We start from the raw sequence: 26,539 nt of genomic DNA on the forward strand, positions 1-26,539 counted from the left end.
TTTTTCTAGATAGCGAAATAAAGCTGTCCCCGGCGCTGCAACCCCGAGTGTTTAACTCACGCATCACCGTGAATCCCGCTCTCGTCAGCCGAGGGATTTTCTCGATGGAGACGGACGAAAACCGGGAAAAACATGCCTTTCGACTTTACCGTTTATCCCTGCAGGGAAATCCGCGGCTTTCCATCGTCGAGGGAGCGGAAACGGTCGAAGGGATCTCCCCGGCCGGTTTCGGAAGCTTTTTCCGAGCCCTTTCTGACCTGGCGTCTCCGCGCGGCGAACAACGCCGGCATAAGCGGCTTTTTGCGGCCAAGTACACGGAGTCGCATCAGTGTTTTTCTTGCGAGATACCGCGGCTAAAAAACGACAGTCTATCAGTGGTATTAGGGCGAAAGCAGGGGGTGGTCGAATCGTAGGAAAAGCACGCGAGATCGAGGACGAGGGAAATTGGAGTGGCTGTTGGTCCTAATTGAGCTCACGACCTGGTCTCTCGAGCGCGCTCGAAAAGGACCAACAGAGACTGGCGTTAAAGTGGCCCTTGAAATTTTCGCCGGCAGATAAGCGGCTAATTGTGCCGCGTTCCCGATGGAGCTTGGATTAATTGGAGTGCGCGATCGCCGGAATAGTGCCCGTAAAATTCCACCGATTCCAACGACACCCCCTTCCTGCGCTACAAATACACTTTGCATCTGATTCTTCTGACGTCCTATTTTTCGCCATTGTTTTGCTGCATAGCTGCTATCGTGCGTCACCGCTGACCCAGATATGCATTCGAATACAGTTCATCGGTAAATTAATTTCCTCCGATTTATATTTGACAAAGGAAGCTTTCGTTTTTCATCGAAATACATTCAAGTCTTAATGGCTGTGCAGAAAAAGAAAGAAAGTCGCTCTTTTAATTTCTGCACAAAATCTCTGACATCTTATTTAATTTTTGTACCGAGGTTTTTGTCGAAAAACCTGGAGGTCGCTCGTGATTTTCACGGTTGAGTATAATCGACTCGGACGGTCCGTTCTAGCAACATTGAATTAGAAAGCGTGTCGCGTTCGGAGACGTTGTCGCTCTTCTTGACGGATTAAGATGGAACCGCGTTGGACACATAAAAATGGATCGAAGGGGAAAAGCGTGAAAGCAGATCAGGGAGCATCGAAATAAGGGTGCAGGACCTTCGATCTGTCCTTATCGAGGCTAAGTAACGAGCCTTATCGTTCTACCGGTGACGAAACTGTCGCGACCGATCGATATTCGCATAGAGGGGCAACGGAATGATTGCAGATACGTCTTCTGTAAAATATCCATATTTCAAAATATAATCCGTGAACTTTAAATCGATGAAACAGCACTTTTAATACTTATCTTTATCGTGCAATTATTTGTAAGAAATAAAAAAAATCTGTTCTACTACAATAAGTTTTTGCAACTCGTAGAGCAGTTAACAGTAAAAATGCGAAGAAATTTGAGTTATTCCCCGAGCGTGACGCTTTCGAAATTGTTTCTCTGGGCAATCCATAAGTTTTATCCTGGGAGTGTGGATGAAAAGAAAAAATGAAAAGTAGGATGAAAGTTTGTCGGAGAATGATCGGGGTTGCGCACCCCTGTTCAGAAAACGTTCACGGACGAACACACCACCTTCCTCGTGTTCCGTTAAAAATGAGACTATTCGCGAGCACTTTGGCGCGAAACGTTGGAGCGCTTTGTCGGAAAATCGTGAAAATATTTCAGAGGCTTTCCCGAGGAGAGGTCTTGATGCCATCAATATAATAAAAGCGTGCCTCTACCAGCGACTCTCGAGCCCCTAAGCAAAGGCTCATCCAGTCCGATAACTCCTCTCGGAAGCAGAAAATAGATACGGATAGAGTAGGGTGGCTTATACTCGCCGCTACGCTATTACATCCTATTTTTCCTTCTACTCTTTCTCTTACAGTTTCCCGCCATCGCTTCTGATCCGGGAATCATTAACGCCCCGGGGTGCCGCGAAAATATTAGGTCGGAAAGTTCTCGCCGATAATGTCGCTGCCCGAGTTTTTCGTCTCCGAGTCACTTCGCGGAAATGGAATCCATCAATTTCTATCACGCTGGGACGACGTCATTAGCAAACTACTTTTCGGTAAGTATTAATAAACTGTCGATCGAAGAACGGACGGTACTTAACGCGCGAAAGAGGTGTATGTTCGAAGGGGACTATGCAACCCCTTCGGATCGAAAAAATTCCAAGAAAAGAAAGCACAGGGCGTAATATCCCTTCATTAACTCCTCTAAAAATATTCCGTAAGGTCATCGACCCTCTCCCTTAAAAGAGCCTCGTAATCTATAAATGTCTCGGGTCTGAAAGATCCACGTACTTCCAGTTAAGCGTTAAGCGTAAAGAAAGACGGGGGGTGCGCTTTCGGCAACGAGCACCGTAAGACAAAGCGAACTGCGATTTCTCCGTGTTTGCTCGAACGAAGGATATTTGTTTCCGTTTCTCGAACTGCTTGATATTCGAATTCGAGCAACACGATTCGTTAGGTCGGTCGTGTCTACACGGAGTCGGTAAGCTCGTCTATGACGCGAACGAATGTTTGGCAGCAACGGGGAATCGTGTTTGCTCGACGTTCTCCAACTTGTACGAAGCCCTTCTCTCTCGTTAGTTAGCCATTTATTCGTTGCTTCGAAACTTCGAGCTCTTGCGTCGAACGTGGAAATCAATTTTGCGGCCAAGTAACGCGGTAACGGACACGATTAACCGACAACGTAAACGTTTTCCTTCAGTTTCCAATATTTAACGCGCGGTATGGAACCGGCGGACGAGCTTTTCCAACTTTCGAGGGCCTCGACAGCTACCCGGTGATGAGCGAATTTTATCAACTATCCAGCTGGGGTATTTCGCGAGCTTTTAACGGAGATAACTTTACAGTTTAGTAATTTTAGCTGCGCGATAAAATTAACCGTTGTATATTAAATTTGATAACGCGACGGGTTATGTACGAAATTTGAGAAATTTCGGGGATGTTCGGCCTTTATTTGCGAACGGTCGTTTGTTAATCATCTAATACATATGTAATTTCCACGGAATTTGAAACGCCATATCGAACTGCTTCAATATGTATGTTCGTTATTACGCGTCGCGAACGAGAAAGGTAATCGCGTTCGGAGAATATTCGATCCACGACAAAAGCTGAAAGAGATTAAATGCTAGAGGAAAGTTTTTGGTTGAATTATGTATGAATACGCATAATGCAGATGCACGTTATTTAAGCATTATTTCACGAAGGCCAACACGATCCGTCAGCTTTACGCGCCTATGCAAATCCTCCAGCCGACTGGATTATGCATTCCATGCATAAATTATAAATACGCCGTGGACAGGAAACCGAGACCGAGTCCAGCCACTGTGTCCGATTTGTCAAACATCGTCCGGTAGTCGTTCCGACGTTGCTCGAATTCGCCAAAGAGATTACTTTGTTTCGTTCCGCGATTTACTAATTTTCGAATTTCCAATTTACAGCCGGAGGAGAGGTTTTCAATTAGCAACGTCGGTTCGCATCGCAAATTTACACGAGCGTACAAACGTTTTTAATTAACGCCGTCTTCTCGATGGAATCGAAACAATAATTTTCCCGCTCGTTACAGTATTTTTCACCTGCACGCTCGCGAGACGCGTTGGTCTTTTTCTTAGCGGCAGCTGTGTCTGATTCGAACGTTTTCAGCTTCGCTCATGAAACATTCATGCTCGATGGCCGCGGAAAAGCTCGACGAAATTATAAACGATCCTTTCTCTCGACCGGCCGTGCTTTATTTCGCGAGCTCTCCTTCGTGGCTATTTTCATTTTAATTGGCGTTTGTTTGGCCAGAGTGGGCCTCTTCTGTTTCATTGCTTCGATACGCGCTGAATTCATCGTCTCGTGTTCCGAAGGAGGGAAAAATCGCCCGCGGGGAATAATTAACGCTGGAAAAGCCTTTCGTCCAAATAATTTACCCTCTAATGTTTTCTTTTCAAACCACTGACTTTACGAACAATTCAAATCGATGCTGCAATAATATCACTATTTTTAAGTCGATGCAGATGAACGAACACTTTGTTGAAAACGTAATTTAGTGTTACAATGTATGATCTTATTTTATTTCTTTCTTTCGATAATAATACTACTTGTCTGCGATTTTCATGTGTACAGAAAAAGTTATAAAGTCGAACCATGTTTCGTGCACATTTTTAAGTCGATGCAGATGAACGAACACTTTGTTGAAAATGTAATTCAGTGTTACAATGTATGATCTTATTTTATTTCTTTCTTTCGTTAATAATACTACTTGTCTGCGATTTTCATGTGTACAGAAAAAGTTATAAAGTCGAACCATGTTTCGTGCATATTTTTAAATCGATTCAGATGAACGAACACTTTGTTGAAAATGTAATTCAGTGTTACAATGTATGATCTTATTTTATTTCTTTCTTTCAATAATAATACTACTTGTCTGCGATTTTCATGTCGCGCACAGAAAAAGTTATAAAGTCGAACCATGTTTCGTGCACATTTTTAAATCGATTCAGATGAACGAACACTTTGTTGAAAACGTAATTCAGTGTTACAATGTATGATCTTATTTTATTTCTTCCTTTCGATAATAATACTACTTGTCTGCGATTTTCATGTGTACAGAAAAAGCTATAAAGTCGAACCATGTTTCGTGCACATTTTTAAGTCGATGCAGATGAACGAACACTTTGTTGAAAATGTAATTCAGTGTTACAATGTATGATCTTATTTTATTTCTTTCTTTCAATAATAATACTACTTGTCTGCGATTTTCATGTCGCGCACAGAAAAAGTTATAAAGTCGAACCATGTTTCGTGCACATTTTTAAGTCGATCCAGATGAACGAACACTTTGTTGAAAATGTAATTCAGTGTTGCAATGTATGATCTTATTTTATTTCTTTTTTTCAATAATAATACTACTTGTTCGCGATTTTCATGTGTACAGAAAAAGCTATAAAGTCGAACCATGTTTCGTGCACATTTTTAAGTCGATGCAGATGAACGAACACTTTGTTGAAAATGTAATTCAGTGTTACAATGTATGATCTTATTTTATTTCTTTCTTTCGATAATAATACTACTTGTCTGCGATTTTCATGTGTACAGAAAAAGCTATAAAGTCGAACCATGTTTCGTGCACATTTTTAAGTCGATACAGATGAACGAACACTTTGTTGAAAACGTAATTTAATGTTACAATGTATGATCTTATTTTATTTCTTCCTTTCGATAATAATACTACTTGTCTGCGATTTTCATGTCGCGCACAGAAAAAGTTATAAAGTCGAACCATGTTTCGTGCACATTTTTAAGTCGATCCAGATGAACGAACACTTTGTTGAAAATGTAATTCAGTGTTGCAATGTATGATCTTATTTTATTTCTTTTTTTCAATAATAATACTACTTGTTCGCGATTTTCATGTGTACAGAAAAAGCTATAAAGTCGAACCATGTTTCGTGCACATTTTTAAGTCGATGCAGATGAACGAACACTTTGTTGAAAATGTAATTCAGTGTTACAATGTATGATCTTATTTTATTTCTTTCTTTCGATAATAATACTACTTGTCTGCGATTTTCATGTGTACAGAAAAAGCTATAAAGTCGAACCATGTTTCGTGCACATTTTTAAGTCGATACAGATGAACGAACACTTTGTTGAAAACGTAATTTAATGTTACAATGTATGATCTTATTTTATTTCTTCCTTTCGATAATAATACTACTTGTCTGCGATTTTCATGTCGCGCACAGAAAAAGTTATAAAGTCGAACCATGTTTCGTGCACATTTTTAAGTCGATACAGATGAACGAACACTTTGTTGAAAACGTAATTTAATGTTACAATGTATGATCTTATTTTATTTCTTCCTTTCGATAATAATACTACTTGTCTGCGATTTTCATGTGTACAGAAAAAGTTATAAAGTCGAACCATGTTTCGTGCACATTTTTAAGTCGATGCAGATGAACGAACACTTTGTTGAAAATGTAATTTAGTGTTACAATGTATGATCTTATTTTATTTCTTTTTTTCAATAATAATACTACTTGTTCGCGATTTTCATGTGTACAGAAAAAGCTATAAAGTCGAACCATGTTTCGTGCACATTTTCCGAGAGACTCTCATCACACGTAACGTTTTGATTTTCCTTTCGCCATCGATTGAAAAACCACGGATGGTATCGAGGAAAAGAGGAAAGCGAGAAAGAAACGGATTGAATTTATCGCGGAAAAAGCGATCGAGGTTTTATCGCGGCGAGCGCAAAAGTTTCGAGAATCTATCGCGTTACAATCTCTTCTCTTTCCCCGTTTTACTTAAAAAGCAGAAAATGCAACGCGCGGAGACAGTCGATGGCGAGTAAAAAGCTAATACCCCAACGTGGAAATCAGCGCGGTCGTTTGACGTGGAAAATCGTCAAAGGGAAATGACACAACTTTCCCTTCGCGAGCTCTGCATTAAAGCTGCATTACCGCGGCTACGCGAGAATCGAGCTTTTCCCTTTATTTTTTCTCCCGTATCGGACAAAGTTACCAGAAAGAGAGAGTCGAGGCAGGAAAAAGCGCTTAAAAGGGAGAGGAAGGAAAGGTTTTTTTATGCTAAAGAGTAAAACGTGTACAGTTTTACCGCAATTGTTACGTAAAATCGGCGATGATTCAAAACGTAACGCCAGCCAACTCGAACAGCTGTTGCGTGCTGCAACGACGAGTCAAGAACATGTCCCGCGGTATCGCGTGGACGTCAATCTTCAACGATGAATGTATGCTCTAAAATTTCGACGTTTAACGTTTTCTTAAGATGTTTTATGTCACGAACGGATGAAAGAGTCGGCGATAAAGAACTCTCTTCCTGAATAATTTGAAAAGGGTAGTTCCTGCTTATTTGTCCACATCCAATGGACCCTTAGAAACGCGGAGAAAGAGAGGCAACTTGTCGAAGGTCTGCTCCCCTTACCACGGCGTCGTTTTCAGCGACATTCGAAGAGCGATGTTCTTTTCGCGAGAGGGTGGAGTTATAGCGGGTCGCGTGAAAAAAACGCGGTAGAAGTGTCCTCGATAGTCGATGAGCAAGGGGATTGCTATTTTCTGCTGAATTGACCATTAACGCGTTATTAGAAAGCCTAAAGGGGAGAGTACCGCGTACATTTACGGGTTGCTTCAAAACTCTTGCAACGCACGATTTTCATAAACCACGTTGTTTCCTATAATTCCAAAACAAAACGATTATACCTGATGATGCACCTCGGCGACTACCTTAACCCCTTCCCGTGCCATTTATTTATGAGGTGCGTCAGTCAAGACTAACCATTCGGGACTATAACATTAAAACGAACAAAGAAAATGAATATGTTCTAAGTATTTTATATTCAGGGATCCTTGACAACGCAAATTATAGTTGGATCTAAACTTCAAGTTGAAGAGTATTCAAAATTTGAGTAAGGTTTATCACATTTGAGTTGTGAGTGCGTCACGAGTGAGACTCGTCAAAGCACGGGAAGGGGTTAATATATCTTTCTCTTCTTAATAAAAAGCTAAGACAAAGACACAATTCTCCATGAAACGAAATAAAAAGTTACGTATCGAGAAAGGCATAAATTTTTCCATAAACGTTTCGCGATTTGCAGCTATTTCTGAGATGTAACGATCGAAAGGGTTAAACGTAGAACACTTGATCTTTAATGGCGCAGATTTTGAAAAGGAAAGTGAAGCGGAGGAAAGAGTGGTTTCAGCAGGAAGAATTTACAACGTTCTCTGTGTAGGAGTTGTTTGAAGCATCCTGTAGGTGGTCGGAGGAATAGGCTTTCGACTTTAGACCGACGGTAAAGCGCTTATGGCGAGAGGGCAGCTCTTTAGAGAGGGCACGCGTGTGCGGGATGCTCGCTAAGTGGTCCATTCAGCGATGCCTGACGGAATACATTACAGGAAGTAGCAGTTAAAAAACCTTTTCCCCTCCTCGTATTCGTACGTCTTTGGGCCTGCTTCGTAGAACGTAATGTGATTCTTGCTTTAACCCGTTAAATGACCATGATAAATCGAGTGAATGGCACGTGGATCATAATAACGCGTTTGTCCAAACATTTTTGCTCTTTAATCGTTATAGGAATTAATACTATACTGCTGTGCAACGACGAAAATGGTCATCGTTAACTAACGTATCGATTAACCGCGGAGAAGTTTAATAATTTACTCCCTTTGCGGGTAAACAGCGCTCCGGGGCTATCGTTTAGATAACAGTTTACTTCTTAAAGATGCGAACGAGTAGAAAAAGGGTTAATTATAGGTAAGCTGCAAGATTTATTTCCTATCGGGTTTAAAATTAGAGGGAAGAGTTACCTTGCGAAGCATCTCCTCGAACGACTCCATGTCCAAGGCGGAGTTGTTGTTCTCCGTTTGCACGGGTTGAACCATTTGTCACAGTTTCTCTCCACAGCTTCTCTCGATCGCACTTGTTCACTCGCCTATCGCTCTTTCCTTCGAAAGAAATCGACTCTTGGCCATCCTGTGTCGACGCGAACGGAAGCGAAATCGAATCCACGCCACGTGTTCGTTTTACCGAAACACGATCCGAACGATTAATCAAAAATCGGTTCAACACTTTATCACTTAAACACTTTATCGATCAAACGCTCGGTAACCTCTTTACGCGTTACGATCGTTCCTTGCAGTTTTTACTTGTCGCCAATCTGCGGGTGGTAGCGATTAAACTTAATTTTATTCTCGATTCGTGTAGAATAATTTGATCGTAGGAACAAGTCAAAGCGTTAGAAATTAGCGAGCCCCGTCGTCGATGAACGTAAAGTACACGGTAGTCGGTTCGTAAATAAACGAAAGATCGACGAGCGTATTTACGTGTTTGCGGAGCACCCTGTCGAGTTGGCGTTTCGGTAATTAAATGAGCCACGACCGAAGAAGAGGCTCCGCTTTGACCTGAACTACGATCTATCGCTCGCTCGCCAATTAACCAGCGGTTCGTTCAAACATCGAGAAGGGTCGAGAGATCGTCGAGACGATTTTTAACGAAAATTAAAAACCTGCTACAACGGACCAAACGGTGTTTATTAAAGCGACGCGTGTACTAGGCGGAAAAATTGAATCGAGCTGGCTGCTTACGTCTCGCGGGAAATTAAACGGGAAAAGTATGTTCGCGCATCCCGTGACGATTTGAAAATCGAAGTCTCGTCATCCATAAACTCTTTCGTTCAAAGGGCGCAAATTTCCTTCTTCAGGAATAATTGAAAATTTCGAGTTCCTAATACGAGACGCGTCAGGTTCATCGAGTTCACATTTTGTGGGGAGTAACCCTAGCTAAGCCGGTGAAGGACTTCGTAGAGAAACACTATATAAAAGCTAATAAACCGAGGGAGTAGCATGCAGGAGAGGCATGGAAATCAGTGAAGTAACGAAGCAGGGAACGGTAAGAAAAATAAGTGACGCGTTTTTCCCGGGCTCAATTAGTCCGAAACAAGCGTGTCCCCAGAGCGAACAAACGAAGAAGATGGGACGCAGCCTTTTCTTTCTCGATTATCCGTGACCGTGCATCTCGTTCCGTCTTTCTCGGACCGGTAGAGAAAGCCTTCTTCCTCCTGGAAATCGGTCGTTCCAAACGGGGCTTAAAAATATCCACCGAGTGAAAACAGTCGATCCAAGCTCGGAGAACACCCTCGACGCCGTGTTTCTCGTCGTCGCTCACCCTCTGACTCGCTCGATTTCTCTCTTATCGTTTTGTTGCTTTGCACGTCGCTTTCCACGTGTCTTCCCTTTCGTTGCTGCTCCCTCCGGACCCTGGCCTGTCTCTCTCCAACGTTCGCGGACGACGAAAAGTTCGAAAGCACCGGCAAAAAGACGAACACTCGGTCGACTCACCAGTCGTAATTTATATGTCGGTTAAAATAGGAGACGGCCCCGAACCGGGAAGATATATCCTGTTAAACTCGCCATCTTCTCTACTTTTTACCTCCTTATCGATCATCCCCTTATTCTTCGAGTATACAACCTACCCGAATTTCTCTTGAGCCTTAAAGAATCGCGGGGAATTTCTTAGGGGGTCGTGAAAAATATCGGCAAGAAGAAAATATGAAAAATGTTCGAGGTAGATCTAAAGAGCAGCGAACCTAATTTCGAAGGCTTAAGTCGAAACCAGAGAGAAGACAGAGATCGAAAGGTCATCGAATCAGGTTTCCTGTTCGTTCAATCGCAAACAATCGACGGATCTCGGTTCGTCGACGTATAATAAGCGGATACACGGTGAAAGGTACACGTTGTCAAAAGGTGATCACGCTAAACCGGCGTTCCTTTTTGTTCGTTTAACGCGTTCGACTAGGAAAGTGGTTGGTGCTTTTCCTGCCCTCCTGCTGCCCTCTGTTGCCCCTCCTGCCCGGATCGACCGATGTTCGCCGGGGCTCTCGACGCGTTTTATCTCGACTCTGTGATCAAAGCTTAATTGAAAAAGGGCCGGACTCATCCTCCGACCGGCACGCCGAATGGAAACTGATACCGGCCGAATACGATCGACAATGCAGCCTTTTACCTCTCTTTCAGCGACGATATTCGCGAGCCTCCCCGGTTAAATCGAGGGATTAAAAGCCGTGTGGACAGACCGAGAGAAAGGAAATGGCGAACACGGCCAACCAGGCGAATCTACGTTCCGAGGTAATTTTCAAGAGCAACCGTCCGTGATGTCATCGTCGTCGATTAACAGTCATTTATCTTCGCGTTCTTTTTCTTCTACGTGGGACGTATCCTTCTTTTTTGTATCGGGGTAATCGAGCCTTACAGGCAAATTGAATCGACGCGCAACGATGGTTTCGTAATGCGTTCTCGATCTCGCTAACGTTCGTCGTTTGCTCTTCTACTTTTCTCGTAACAGGGCCTATTTATCCTATAGATCCTCTAGAATCGAAGTCGAAGAAAAATGATCGCGTCTCTTCTTTTTGCCAGCGAATCGGATTCCACTCGTTACGATACGCTCTGTGTACGTTCGCAGAAAAGGAATAATGGGACAGTGTCGAGTGGCGACACGTTTAAAATTCGTGAAAGAAAAGCGATTGAAACGCGCGAAAGAGTTTGTTCGGTCGAATCGAGCCACTCCGCTAATTGGCTGCGAAGTCGAGAGTGTCGGGACCGATTAATTACCGACACGAAAGAAACCCTTGATTTTTTTCCGCGCCGTTTACCTGCTAATTAGTATCGCCGATTACGAACGGCGCTAATTGTGCCGCTTCGAACGGATTCATTCGAGACTCGTGTCGCAATCACGAGGACTTCGCGCTCCTTTCCAGATCGACAAAATTTACCACAAAACGAATCTTATAATTTATCAAAATTATAATTCAAAATATCTCCCAACACGAAAGATGAAAAGAATAAGATTGCGATACATAGATGTCGGTGAATATAAAAACGAACTACAAAGATTGTTAAACGGTTGAAAGCGATGACCAGGCGTAAGCGAGTAATTAACCGAGCGGTAGGTAATGCACGGTACATTCGACGAACAAACGAATGAATTAGCAGGGAAAAGTGCTTTGGTATCGACGAGGGTGGCGGACATCGATTCTCTCGTTATTACACCGGTCGCGTGTTCAACCTCGCGCCTCGAACGCGACGAACGCGGAATCCCTCTGTCATTATCGTAACTTCATTAACCGAGCGTTAACGCGATGACTGCCACGGTAAAGTCATACCTGCTACGCCGTATGATAATACCAAGCGCTGTATTCATTAAGGATTCGTTTTTTAATTTAACGACACGCTTTACAGTTCCCGTACTCCGTATAATTCGTCCGCGATCACCCCTTGATTCGTTAACGCGTTCACTGTTACGGTGAAAAGCGATATCCGTGGTTGGACACGTTATTTACTCTTCGCTTATTATTTCAGTTATGTCTATTATGGTAATTTGTTGCCGTGTAACGTAGATTTGAGTTTCTAAAGGTTTCTTCTGCTTCCGTTTTCGTAATTAATCGAATTCGTGACGCTGTAGCAAGTGTTGAAAGAATTCGAGTTAAACAATTGCAATAACAAAAGAATATCGAACGCGGTTAACTTCCTTATCTTACTTTATTAAAGAACTACTTCTTTATTATGCTGGAGAAACTCGAATAAATCGTAGAGCATGCATAGTAATTTGCATTACGTTACGAAGAAACAATTACGATCCTCCGAATAGGGAAAATACCCGGGTACCCAGCTATACCACACGCTGTTCACTGTCACAACCCTTACCGTTACTCCGAGCACCCTTACTTCTAACCTTTATACCGCTCGAAATAACCTTGTATCGAAAAGTGAAATATTAATAGCACAAATTGTCCATTATATAAGTTTGTAGAGGGCGGAAAAAGTGTGCGGCACGATCGAGTAACACGAGTCACTGATCACTCGACACGTAGGACGTTCGAGACTCGTCGAAGGAAGGACCGGAAGCGTTGTCCATGGCGGAAGCGGCGAGCGTTCCACGAAGACAGGTACGGAGAGAGAAGAGAAGCGTATAATAGGTAGAAAGAGGAGGCGTAATCGCGTGTCTGGCGAAACAATGATCGATCGAGCGACAACAAGAGCGCGTGTTGCTCCGGTCGCGGTTCACGGGCCACTGAGAGGGAACTTGTGTTCTAGCATCGGACTTGTGTCGAGCTCTAGAGAGGACAGAAAGAGAGACCGAGAGAGGGGGTTAGAGTGTACCCGTACGTCACATGCGCGTTGTAACCCCAAACAAAAATGTCCGGTTGTCTCCGTCGGTTGAACGGGGACGGGAATTAAGCGCGCTCCCTCTCGTTGGCTGCACCGTTCCGAACACAACAATAACAACGGCACGAGGCGACGCACCGCTGCTGGGATGTGGCGCATCACTGCAGAATACGGAATCGGGAGGGCTGCCAAACTGCACCTCCTGTCCGACGCTCTTCTCGCGAACCTACCCAACGCTCGCCTGCTAATCACCCTTTTCGCCCGGCTGCGGTAACCGTTGCTCGATGCCTGCTCTTGCCTTCTATTTTTCTACTTCCTTCTCTAATGTAATTGCCGGGATAGCTGATTTACGGTGCGCGCTGCCGAGACACTTCGCAATGCGATACGCGAGATCGCTGCTCTTTCGCTTCGCACTCGTTTCTTACTTTTCTAATTGATTAACAACCCCAGTATACGGTTGTACAAACACTCCGAAAGAAACAAAAGGAATTTCTTAATAATTTGTATCGTATGTCTGACCATAAACGGCAGTTTCCACTGTGATGTAAAATTTCATTCTTACAATAAATACTGTTTTGGTGGAGACAATTATAGAGTGCTAAGATAGCGCGGCGGTGAAGTGCCAAATTTCTACCCTGTCGACTAGGGTTCAAATCTCTCCTTTTTTACGAAGGTTTTATTTTTTTCTGTACCATCAATTTATTCATTCTAATTAAGTATATTTTATATTAAGCAATCAAGTATATTTTAAATAAGACATCTGATAGAACTATTGAGTATTTGTCTTTTAATGAGACACATTTGTAAACAGCATAATGAGTCCGTTCTTCTTGCAAGTATTAAAATTATACGAATGAATTATATTAATTAGTTACATTCAATCTTACCTGAAGACACGAATACAATCGTGTAACAAACGTGTTTTCCGATCCTCAAGAATCGTGTCAACATTCAGAAACATCCTTTAACGTCCAACTTACCTGAAACAAAAAAAAAACTTTTATTCAATATCTCGCTTTTTAAACAATCCATAAAAACAAGAAATAACAAAAGAAAAACGACAGTATCGTTCTACTTCGAATTCCGTTTCAGAATCGAAAGCTTTTCTAACAAACGACGGAACTTCCCCTCCGAGACAACTCGAGGGTAGGTTTTCGCGTGCGTCAAACAACGTTTCCTGGTGTGCCAGTTTACGTTATCGGCGTGACACGCGTTACCGCAAGAAACCGATAGCAAAGCTCGGAGTTGTCGCGCGTAAAAGCGAGAGCTTTTGATATTCCCGGCACAGGCTAGACAGCGTGGAAACGTGGTCGGAGTGCGAGCAACCAGCTGGAGATGTAAGGCCATCGAAAATGTCATCGCGAGTCTCGCTTTATGCTTGACAGACAACCGCGTGTTCTGACGGGACACGTATAACCCGCTTTACCCCGTCAATTCGACGCGATGCTCGTTCGTGACGTCGGATTCGGGAAATGCTACGATTTTCGAGCTTCTTTCGTTTTCAATTTCACCGCCCCTCGAGCTGACAACTTTGCGCGCGACTGTTTCTCGATCCTGCTTATTAATTTTTTTGTATTTATTCACATATGTTGGTATGTATGTTGACGACATCGCTAGACAATCAGAGGTAGTATTAGGAAGAGAATTAGAAAATTTTTATGTGGTTTTTGAATGGATCTGTCGCGACGTTCAGTTAGCAAGGTCGAAAGTGCAATGAAATATGGCAATTAAATTAAGCGAGCTAAGTAGTACAAAGTTGAACAAAGTATTAAACGAAGCTTTACGCAGGTACGGAGTTAAGAACAGATTTAACGAGCTCTTAACTTTCCTTCTCTCGATTCTTTTCGTATTGCCGAAACGTTTCTTCGTAAAGACGCGGACAATTCGAAATCGATCAGCGTTAATCCTCCGAAGAGACTGTTTCGCCAAGAGGATCCGTTCGAGTTGCATTCGGAAACTTTCAGAGGCTCTTAACACGCTTTGTCTCGTAAATATTCCGCCGGATAAATGTATTCTTTCTGCGTGTCGAAAGAGCGCGATTTCCGGATGGTGGAGTTCCCAATTACGAAACTTCGAATTTTCGCGTAGGTTGAGAAGCCAAAGGTACCGAGTTCCTTTCAGCGTTATAAGATGCTCGTTAGAGCCCGTTGCGAACGGAATGTTCCTTCCACGAACGGAAGAAATTCTTTGGTTCTGGGTGTCGTTTACGCCATGCTTCTGACCCAGTTGCAAACTTGCTAACGATAATTACGAACGCCCGTGACGGCGTAATTGAAAAAAATGAAAAGGAAAAAACGCTTGTAGTTAAAGAGCGCGGCAGAGCTGCCGGCCCTCAAAATTCATCGCACGAGAATGTCGGAACCAATGGGAATTTTAGCGAAATTCCCGGCATAGCCACCGGTCACTAGGGACCTCTCTAATGAAACCGCGCCGGTTAATTAACCTATCAGATCGATTAATCATCTTTAGAGTGGCCCCGAGCACGCTTTCAACGAGCACGCGAACCAAATGTTGTCTGTCATTAATGTACATCCGAATTCTACGAGGTTAGTGGCTTCTATTAAATTCTTCCCCCGTACAGATTCGATTAACGCGCTTTCGAGTATAATCCGATTCTTCCTATAACGAGTTTGCTCGAATAAAATTCAAATTTCCTGTCCAATTAGCTCGAAGAAGATGCGATTAACTAATAGTTCGCTACTCGAACGAAAGAAAAGAGAAAAATACGTTCGAATGAAATATAGTCGCGAGAAGCGTCGTGTGGACGCAAGTGGCTCTATTATGCGCGGGACTTAATTTTCCTCGCGCGTAATGGACACTTCCGGTCCAGTTGCTGGTGCGTGGATAGGTCTGCCAAGACGCCTCCTCCTCGCAGAAATATTAATATTGTCGACGGTCAGTTTGGGCGCGTTGGTCTCGCGCGAATAAAAAAACTACTCGAGTTAGGTTAATTTGGAAATAAGGGAGAATTTACGACGTCTACGGATCTCGTTAAACCTTTCCGCGATTAAAGAGATTCGCACGTATTTCATTCGCTGAAGTGGCTGACCGAGGTCCACGGATGGAGAGGGAATTAAATCGGTTATCCTGTTTAGTCGATTCAACTCGCGTCTCTAATTCTGACTGTTAGTCAACTAGATAATGAGTCCTCGAGAACCTCGTAGGACGCGCACGCACATTCCGCTTCGATCGCAACAATCTTCTCTTAAATATCGCATCTTGCAGCTACTTTGCAATTCCCTTAACACGATAACCTTTGGTTTACTTGTATTTACGCTTGCATTACTTGGCTCATACTTTAAATTCAAAGTAATATATTCTAGTAGTACTTTAACTAATTAATACTGTGGTATGTGTGTGTGTATGTACTATGTAATTGTATGATCGTGCATAATATGAATGAAGCTCGCGTATGGTATGATTGAAGTTTGCATGTAAGGTTGCTAGAAGATTGTAAGATTGTCTTTTGGGTGTGATCGAATGTTTTGGAAGCTAAGAGGGCATGGCTTTGAGAGAAATCGTGAGATGAAGACGTGTGCGATTTATAATTCGAGAGATTCCATTTGTGTTGTGTTTAATTAATTATAACTATTCATTCTTTGTTAATAAATTTCATTAACCTTTTTGATTATTAAATAATATTCTACAATACATTTATTAACGAAACAGTATTTAAAATATTTAATTAATCTCTCAAGAAATAACACGCACGTCTTTAAAAGTTCGAGGATAACGTAAGACTGGTTAGAAATTAAATGAACATTCACGGCATTCATGCGTTTTTCAACGAACACTCATCACCACTTGCAATCCTCATTAACGGTCATACAATTAATAAAGAAGCAATAAATGCCTGCATTCTAGGCATCGTCTTTCAACGACAGCAATTAAAGCTCCAGTTAGAAAAATTGTTCAGACCGTAACAAAGTTGATTCCCTCTTCACAGACCTTTTGAAGCCGACGCTAATATAACCAGAAAGTGAAAATTTATTTAAGGTACGCAAACTTTTGTTGGCTCAACAGAAGCAGAAAGTGGTAGGGATCGAAAGTTATCGACAGATCGACACAACGGCACGCAAATAGAGGACTAAATCGTGAAGCAGAGGGGCGAAGAACCCCAACGCTAGCCTTAAAACTCGGTATAAGTGGATTTTCGGTCAGAATCAGCGATAAACTTGCCGAGATTTCTACTCCCGGCGCAAACGTTCTTATGCACGCAAACAAAATCAATATTTAATTTTGCAAACTTTTTGTCGCTGCCTGACGGCAGAGTTACGGAAGAAAGGGACCGCGAACAGGAAGAAAGGGAGAACGTTGAATGCAGGGTCCCCGCCCGACTTCCTTTCGGTTCTTTCAAATTCAATATAAGGCATACCGAAAACTGACTCCCGACAATCTTCGCGAGTCTAAACCTATCTGTCTGCGTTTGGAAACTCCTCCGATGGAATTTTTAAAAAGTTTCGTATTTACCCTCGCTGAAACTTACGGATAATAAACGGAACTTTATTTGGTTCCTTCGTTTTGAGTAAAAATATTGTATTAAATAATTTATCCCGCACGTTTGATCACGTAAAAATATACGACAGTGCGAGACACGTAAAACTTTTTTAAAATCTGTCCATGGCACATGGGAGATTTATTTTCTAGCGAAAAGGTATTGCGTTAAAAAATTAACCTGTATCGTACTGGTTTGTGCACTCGATGGAAATCGATGAAAACAACAAAGTAACTTCGTTGAACTATGTAATTACCATTGCAGCGATATCGTTGAATGTTTAAAGCGTAGCGAACAAGGCAACACGATTTCGATTGCTCGCGGTATAATTATCGAAATGTAAATACTGTGTAATGCATATCCATTTGGTTCGATAATTTGTAAATGCACGACCAATAGCCGGAGGTTCACTTGCAGTTTTAATTCAATTCTCGCTTAGCCAGGCTTCCGTTAACAGAGTTCTGTAAACGGTTCGTTATTAACTAGCTAGCGTTAAAAATATTATACTATTCGTATTGTAAACGCTACGAGGTATTATTCCTAGCGTTATAAATATTTTTCATTCCTTAAATTGTAAAGGTGTAACGATTCCACCTTGACCGGTCAAACGGGACACGGAATAGCGAAACGAATGAATTAAAATCATTATCAGATTTGGTCATACAAGGTATACACGCGCGTTGGCAAATTCCGAGAACGCTTTTGCCCGGAACAGTGCACAGAGTAGCCATAAATTATGTAGAGAAGAAGAAGAAGGATGCGGCGGTTTCAGCGTCGGAAAGGGGGAGCGAAGCAACCCCTAGAGCCAAAAGCGAACGAAACGATACGCGTCCGGCACGCGTGATGAAATTTAATAACACTCGCTGGTGTCCGTCTTACAAACGAGCTCGATTAATACTCCAGATAGGCCTAATCATCGCGCTGATCGTTACGAGCGAGACGAAAGCGTTTCTCCTAAGCGGTTCGGTTAACCCCGCATCCTCTGCGAACGCAAATCCGACGAGCTTGGGGGAGGACCTAGATAAGCGAGACAGATAACGTCGAACGCAACGGGCGATTTTTTCTTCTCTAGGGTCACAGATAAGCCGGATATCCCTCCAGTTCGGATTTCCACCCCGTCGAGGGGTTCCCGGAAAGATTTCAGCCACGCCAAGCAACGCGTTTCCGTATTTTCTAACCGCCAATTAAAACTCGACCGGTTATTAACGCGTTGGCTGCCGTGGGGGTCACCGGTGACCGGCGACGCGACCATAGTTAAATAGAGTAAATATAGATACTGATCAAATTTTAAATCATACCATTGTTACCGTCACGGGCAAACCACGTAAAATGCGCGCGGCAGTCAACGTGTTAATCCCGAAACGGTAAGGATCAAGTCGTAATTTATTCGGTGCCGACCACCGAAGAAGTTGTTTATTAATCTGAAAGACGGGAGAATATCGTTTAGCGCGTTGGAAGTAGAGCAGGTCCGAAAAGGATCGAGCGGTTAACGGCCGGAGAGAGAAGGATGGCGGAAAGGAAACAGCAGATGGGGATGAAGTTGTTGACGAGGAAATCGAGGGATTCGCTTGTTCTAATTACCCGGGAGTGTTTAGAATTTAGGTACGACTAGTCTGAGTAGCTCGTTACCCAGAATCCTCGAGCGCGTCCTTTAGCTCGTTGTAATCTCTGCGAGAGGTCTGAGGACAGGAATAACGAGGAACTTACCAAGTAGGACGGCGAAATCGATAGAATTAATGACTACGCGCCTATATAGCGGGTAATATTATCCCTCGTATAGTCGAGTTGCGGCATCGCGCCGTTTCCACGGGCTTGTTATCCCTGCTCGATCGATTCTCCTTCACGGTTCCTCGAGAGTCTCGCTTTTTCACCTTTCCATCGCGAAAAATCCACGTTCGACTCTGGATACCCGAATCGCCACGAGAAGTCTCGACGGATCTATTAATCGACCGCTACGAGACGCTTCCCGCGATCGAGATGTCGGAAACGATGTTATTGTTGCAGCGAGGTTGCGCATATTTTTTTGTACAAAGAACCTTTGAGTGACTTTGGATTTTTGCACGAAACGTTTACTCGGCAACGTTCGACATCAAAGTCCAAAGCCAGGGAAATCCTGGCGAACATCTGCCGTGGCACAAACACCTCGCGTTAAACATCCTCTCAGCATACTCAAAATCTCGGAGTACAAAGTCATGAACTATCCCAGGAGGTGCGTGCAGACAGCATTTGAATCGACAGTTCGTACGAGGTAATTTAATATTAAAAAGGTACGTGGCAGGCAACTCGGTACGCCGTTCATTGGCCAAATTTCTCACGACACTTGCACCCGGTGTGTTTCTCGTATCGGGCTGGCTGCTCGAGGGACTACGAAGGAGCTTCTCTAATAAAAACTGCATCGTACCGTGTCGCGTTACACTATTTACCGGGCGAATCTGGAGGATGGTAGCCGTGTATCGCGTGTAAACGACGCCGTAGCACGGCTTCGAAATCCGCGGTTACGCCGGCCATACGGGAACAGCATCGGAAACTCTGTTCCCTTTCCCCCTGGCTCCGCAGGGAATTCTCGGCGTCTGCTTAGCGCCAGACCATCCCCGAGAATCCCGGTTCCCAATGACACGCCATTCGTGTCAGTACTAATCCGGACTAAGGAGGTTGAATGTAGGATCGTGGCCATTAATTCAAGCTACCCCTCGGTGGCGAGCACCGCGGCCACCGCAAACAATTCTAACGCCCCATCCCCCCTTGCCTCTTTGCCGATATCGACGACTGCTTCGACGATCGCCGAACGCAGTCCAGAACCAGCGATCGAGTTAACCGAGCTGCTGCTGTCTCTTATCGAAAATTTCGCTAAATAGTTGTTTAGCACAAAATTACTATGCTTTTCCTGCTCTAAGTACGATCTAATAAAAGCCTCAGCCTAATTGGGTTTCCACGTTTCTTCCAAATCTCGTTTATTAATTTTAAAATGAGATATCTCGGAGTAAAATAATACGCGCAGTAAAAACTACCCTCCGCTTATAGAGTCGTTACGGTTCAGCGGATGAAACCGGACCCCCAGGAAAATCGAACGATAATACTTAACAGACTGGTAGCGTACAGCCAGCAGGGTTATTACTGGAAAGGTGCTGGTAATTATCTTAGCAAAAGGCCGTCGCCGTAGCTCGGGGTTGCTCCCTCGATCTTCGAGCTATTTATGACAATGATTGATGGTTCCTTCGGTAATTCATCATCCCCTTCCTGCCGTGATCCCTTAGTCGTGGTCCGTTCTTCCGCGATTGGATGAGCGTTAGTCGAGCGTGATCGAACAGCGGATTCCGGAGCGGATTTTTCCGACTGCCACGATCGGTTATGCTCTCTTTAACCCACCAGATATTTCTCCCGTTCGAAATTAAGACGAATGAAATATCCGACGCACTCTTCGTCGGACATATTTCACGGTAAACGAGGCGGTTTCAGAGCTAACGATAGGATTCGTCGCGGTAAATTAGCCGCGTCGTGCGTTCATCATCCTTGACCTAAGACTACCGTTTTGTTCGATATCGATTCGCTGTATTTTTAGAAGAGGTTCGTAAACCGCCTTGCAGGCTGACTCGATTAGTTTAGGTAAATGCGTTTACGCGAAAACGTTGCCAATCCTTTTCTTTCATAACACGCCTTCGATAATGTTTCCCTCTGCACGGAGTTCCGCTCCATTCTATTAACCTTTTCGGATCTAATTTCCTCCGCGCGAAACGAGCGGATTACCGATATAGTATTTCGAAGCAAACAGATTATCGCGGCGAACGTTTCTCGACTATAGAAGCGTACTTGTATTCAAATTCGAAACAAAGCAAACGTGTACGCTATAACGTGCTCGTGGCTCGAGAGGATTAAACGAGTCTAGAGCCCCTAGCAAAATCGCGGGTGCTAAAATTTCGCGGTGTTAGCGAAGTCTAGAGCGTATGCCATTTTCACGAGCGGTAATTTAGAGGATTAATAAAATTTTGTCCGTACAGACTGCTATTGTCTAACTGCGGAATCCTCGAACGCTAGGAAAATCCCGATGTCACGGATTAGCCGTAGAGTCTGGTCTATTATAGCAGATATCTCGCGCAAAAGGGGCGTTCAAAAATGGAGCTGAAATTCCGTGCACGCGCGGGTTTCAACGCACTCGGCTCACGGACAGTATTTCATCGAGGTATTTCCAGGTTTTCACGAGGCAGACTAGAAAACAGAGAGACAGGTATCTCTGCGCGAACGAGTAGAACTCGACGGCACGGAAGCGAAGCGGATGCAACGAGCGCTGACAATATAACTATAAAGCCGTCGTCGTAGTTGCGATCTTCGTTATTCTGGCGCTATTTTCGCCGTCGTTTCCGGCGGCGGTCGGTGAATCAGCGGCCAGACAAGTGGAAACCCATGCGTACGTACAAAAGGAAGCAGGCCAACGGGGGAAGTAAGCGTGTAGCGTGGGTGTGCTTTTATTATCGTGTCATCCCGTAAGTGCAGCCGGTCCTCGTCGTTTCGTATCTTGTCGTCGCGCTTGGCCCGCCTTCGTCCCTCCGCTCCTTTTTTTTCTTTATTATTCTTTCCTTTTTAGGCTCTTTCATCGAACGACTTCGCTGCTGCGGCCCGATAAGAGCCGTTCGCGAATGAAAATCGTATATCTCTTTGTTCAATTTTCATAGCAACCGCGTACTTATCAGCGATCCGCGACTCGCATCGGAAATCTTTTACGTAACGTTTTACGCGATACTCTCTTGTCACCCAATCGAACTTTCTACGATTCGATAGTCGCTTTCGTCGGTCATTTCATACTGAAGCCTCTAATTGTGCTCTCGGCAAATAACGGTCCGAGCCAAGCTCGAAAAGGGAACTTTCGGTTTCTAGCCTCTCTCACCCTCTGAATTATCGACTAACCTTTTAAATCTGTGCGAGGCCGGTCGCAAAGTTATCGAGATCGATAAGAATCACGGGACACCCTGTACACAGAGTATTGTTAAAAAGAAAACCGTCGGTAGCTCCGAGGATACAAAGCGTGTAAAGAAATCGAAGATCAGCCAATCGTAGCCGTCACGAACGAAGCTTCTCGGTTACGAGCGACCTTTAGGCGAATTAGGTGAGAGAATCGCAAAGTGAAAATCCTCCCTCTACTTTTTCCCTCTCGGTTAGTGGATTCTCTCGATCGCGAATTTCTCGTGAGCGACTTTTCAGCGAGAGGCGGCGAACAGAGGAGGAGTTACTCTTCGAATCGATGCCTGAAAAATTCAGCTACCTCGAGAAGATTAGCCTCTTCTCTAGTAGCGACGTGTCCTCTCGCCGTCTCTCTCGCTCTGCCGAGTCTGAACCGGCTAGCCAGCGTCGTTTTACGCGCGAGTATTTCACGGTGGAACGTGTAGGAGGGTAAATTGAAGCGGGACGGGTTTTGCAAATGGCTCTAAATGACGCTACCATTTCCGGTTGGACCGTGAGAGTACTTTCTCGATGCCAGTGGAACGCGTCGACCATTATTCGGACCCGATGCGGGAGTATTCTTCTTTCTCTTAATCCTGTCTTCGCGTTTTACGATAATCACAAATGGATCGTGAAAGCACGACGAATAAAAGTTCCGAGCCTTTCATTGCTTCGTTACGGTTAAAACCGTTCAAAGCAGGCTCTTTCAGAAAGCAGGCCTTCGTTCGAAAAATCTCTGTCCTCGAATTTAACGCGATCGTACATAATTCTTAGCTACCGCGTAATTGTTTGGGGAATTTAGTTGAAACGCGGACATTAAGTCGGAGCGTATCTGGCGCGAAAAGGATCATCGACGCGATCGGCTTCCGGCGAGGCACCTCTAATTACGAGAGAACTAATAGAGGGTATTATCTAAATCTCGAATCGATCCTCGGCGTGGATCCCCGTTCTCGTTGGGAAGTTCAAAGCGAGGGCTTATTAACTACCAGCGTCCGTTCCCGGCAGCTCTATTTATAAATTAAACTACCGGCCGTCTCTTCGAACGCGACTCTCCTTCGCCGTGCTCGTTTTCCTCTACTTTCCCTTTTTCTCCTCCCGCTTCCTCCTTTCTGAACATTTTCGTCGTTCACTTATCACGGAGAAAAAGAACTCCCAAAAGGGAACGACGGCATCGATAGCGTCCTTGTCTTCCGACAGTCGTATTTCACCGGTCGGCGATCGGGCTGTTCCCGAATACCTTTTGCTCTCGCGCGCGCCTAACATTATCTATTCTCGAGCATGCCCAATTAAACGTAAAGCCCGTGGAATCGAGAGGGCACACCGCGCGACGACGTGCGGCCGTTTAATGACCGGCAATTAAAATATCTCCGAGAGACTAGTTAACGCGAATATCGTTACGGTTCGCGGTCTACGTTGGATGCCTGGGTCAATACCGGCATCCGAGCGCTGATTCATGAACCTTCTTTCTTTTGCGCGTGTTCTGCCGCGAATCGAAACATTTTAAGCTCTACTTTTTGCTATCCGTGTCGCTTAGAAGAATCGCACGAAAAACTGAGAAAGAGCTGGCTCTCTGCAGCTTTACAACTGTCGCGTCGAATCGCGTTTTCGAGCAAAATAACATTGTGATATTCTTGAAAAAAGGAATCTGGGCTATATCATCTCTGTTCCGTTTCGATATTCCCGAGATGGTTCTCGCAGTTTCGAAAGCTTTTAAACAAAAGCCGTTTCCGCGGACAATCGTTTTCTGACGCTATTTACGCGCGTGGCAGGGACTCTAAGAATCGTCGAGCTGACGCGAATTACATTTTTCTCTTCGCGCGACGATTTCTCATTTTCGCTAGTGCTCGAGAACGTACTAATTAAAATTGTTGCGCGAAGAGACCACGCTGCAGCGGTCGAAATAAAAGACATTTAGGCGTATCTAATAATAAAATGTACTAGTCAACTGTTATTTCTTGCGTGGATAAAGTGGACAATTACCGAACAGTTATCGATTCGAGTAAAATCCGAAGCACTACTCTGTATGGAGAAAACTTTGCGAATCACGGCATCGATACCTCGGCACGTTATCCTCCGCAAATCGCAGGTGCATCGTTTTTATCCGTAAGCGGCTATAAAAAATCCCCGGACTATCCGAATTCTCCGTGGATTCCCTTGATCCAGTAGCAGTTTTACAACCTTCGGGTCGTATTCGAGGCTGGCGAAGATTCGTTTCCAGGACGATTAGACCGCGATAACGTTGCGGAGGAAGGCAGTCCGGAAATTGAGTTAGAATTTCATGAAACGACCGCTCCCAATAAGATCAGCGACGCGACGCTTTTGATTATCCTTCGCCACGGTAGGGGCGAGAGAGGGTGGGCAGAAGGGTGCGATAAAACGTTTCTTCCGTGTTCTCGCGGAAAAAATCTCACGCTCGGTCGAGAACGAATCGCGGTGAAACGGTGGGCTAGAAAAGAAACGGAAGGACGGCGGAGGGGGAGGCCGTGAAAAAGAGGGAAAGAGATTTTCTGTAGCAAACCTCGAAGAGGGCTGATAGCCGTGGAGAGACGAGGGGCCGGGTTCATTGTTTAACTTGATAAATGAAGTAGCCGAGCGTGGAAGCTCAACAGCGAGGCTCCCGGTACACAATGCTGGCGATATATTGTTTCGAGTTAATTCAATGCTGGAAATTCAACCCCTCCTGAACAGGTGCGAGCTCGAACGCGTTAGCGATGGACTCCGAGACGCCTCGAATCGTATCGAGGAAACTTTTGAAAAGCCCGGGGACTGCCAACTACCTATTCCGGCCAACTAGACACTCTGCCGTGCGATTCGATCGCGTTTCAATTCCACCGCGTTGGATCACGAATTTCTCGCCGTTTCGAGCATTCCTATTAACTTCGTTCGGTCGCTTAGTTTACGATATCCATTTGACGCGCTTCGGGGTTGAACCGTGACGCGTCTTCCCCGTAAGAAAACAGGGGTTGCCCGAAACGCCATTAGCGTCTAAGGAAAAAGAGAACGGTAGAAGCACCGGAAACGACGACCCCTAATATCTTCCGTGTGTTTATTCGCCGCATATCGATATATCGAGCCACTATGAAACTAACGAACCGAGGAATTAGAGCGTAGATATAACGCGACGACACGGGCTATATAGAAAGCTAGGACACAGGTCGAGAATCGCGTTGAAATTTAGTAGTTTAATCCGACCGACGACGCCGTTCCTGGATGTGATTTAACGGTCGATGAAACTCTTGTTTATCGCGGTGGCACGACCCGACGCGAGTATCCTTTTCCCGCGGCCAAAAATTCGTGCGACGCTAGGCGCCGGGTAAAAACGTCGTGGAGTAAAGTCGTTCCATTTTCCCTGGGCGAATCACGACGAAGCAAGGACACATCTCGACAGGATAGCCGATTCTCCTCGGTAGAATGATTCTAGACGAGAGTTTTCAAACGGCTGGCTGGCCTTTTACGTTCCAACGTAAGGCAGACACTCGTCGTGAAAAGAAACTTAACGCCTCGAAATCAGCGGCAAATTGACTTTGGCGTCTCTCTCTTCTACCCGGAGCCACCGTCTTTCTTATTAAACGCGTTCGCCGGGATCTCTTTCTCGTTTGCTGTTTGGCGAAACGTCTTCGAATTATGTACCTTAATGTTTCCACCCTTCTGAGCGCTCTTGATTCTTCCTTATTTCGGTGGAAAGTCCTGAGAGAGGAGCTTCGACTTAATGGGGTGAATCGAGTCACCTAACTTTCGAATACTTTTACAAATATTTTACGTCATTGTACTAGTCGTCGGGAGAGCATCGATTTCTGGCGTTAATAACACCGCGAGGTTCTCCGTTAAATAACCGCGCAAGAGAGGTTAACGCGTCGAGACGATATTCGATTTAGAACGCGCATAAAAAGATAATAAGTTAGCGGGTAAACTAATCTCGCTCGCATCCAAGTTTTCTTCCCGGAGACCCGAAGCGCATTACCTCGTGGCCCGACTTCGATCTACTTACTCGCGAACCTATCTAACAACGGAGAATTCGAAGAATCGGAAAGTCCCGGAAACAAGAGCCAGAAGGATGATTTTCAATCTCGTGCCTGACGTTGTCGTTACGTCCAACCTTTTAATCAATTCCCGCTGCCCCAAAACTTTCGTTACCTCCTCGAGCGATTCTCTCTTCCTCGCTTTATCACGATCGTCCTCGATCTACTTGTAAACTCGAAGAGCGGGAGAAGTTTCTTCGTTGAAACAATAACTTTTCGACGCGGCAGCCGGAATTCTCCTCGGAGTTCTCTAATTGTCGACCTTGATTTTTTAATCGTTCGCCGAGAAGATGACGGACAGCGTTTCATTCGGAACGAATAGCCTTTCTTCTATTTTTTCAATTACCGTGTATAGAAGGTTCGCGAACGTGGAAAGAGAACGGAGA

The 26,539-nt window shown here is 44.4% G+C and overlaps 1 protein-coding gene across 12 annotated transcripts in view; it reads right to left on the minus strand.

The window, feature by feature from the left end:
• LOC100877340 (uncharacterized protein CG43867) overlaps nt 1-26,539 on the minus strand; it is a 97,079-nt gene that overhangs the window by 30,950 nt on the left and 39,590 nt on the right. Inside the window, exon 1 of one of the 12 annotated variants that reach the window (XM_012293636.2) lies at nt 8,355-8,851. The exons of the other annotated variants lie outside the window; for them this stretch is intronic. Within the exon in view, the coding sequence (XP_012149026.1) occupies nt 8,355-8,429 (75 nt within the window). The 5' untranslated portion in view covers nt 8,430-8,851. Of the gene's footprint in view, nt 1-8,354; nt 8,852-26,539 lie in introns of those variants that run through there. 12 annotated transcript variants of the gene reach the window in all.

The sequence above is a fragment of the Megachile rotundata genome, chromosome 2 (assembly GCF_050947335.1).
Source record: "Megachile rotundata isolate GNS110a chromosome 2, iyMegRotu1, whole genome shotgun sequence".
Taxonomy (NCBI): Eukaryota; Metazoa; Arthropoda; class Insecta; order Hymenoptera; family Megachilidae; genus Megachile; species Megachile rotundata.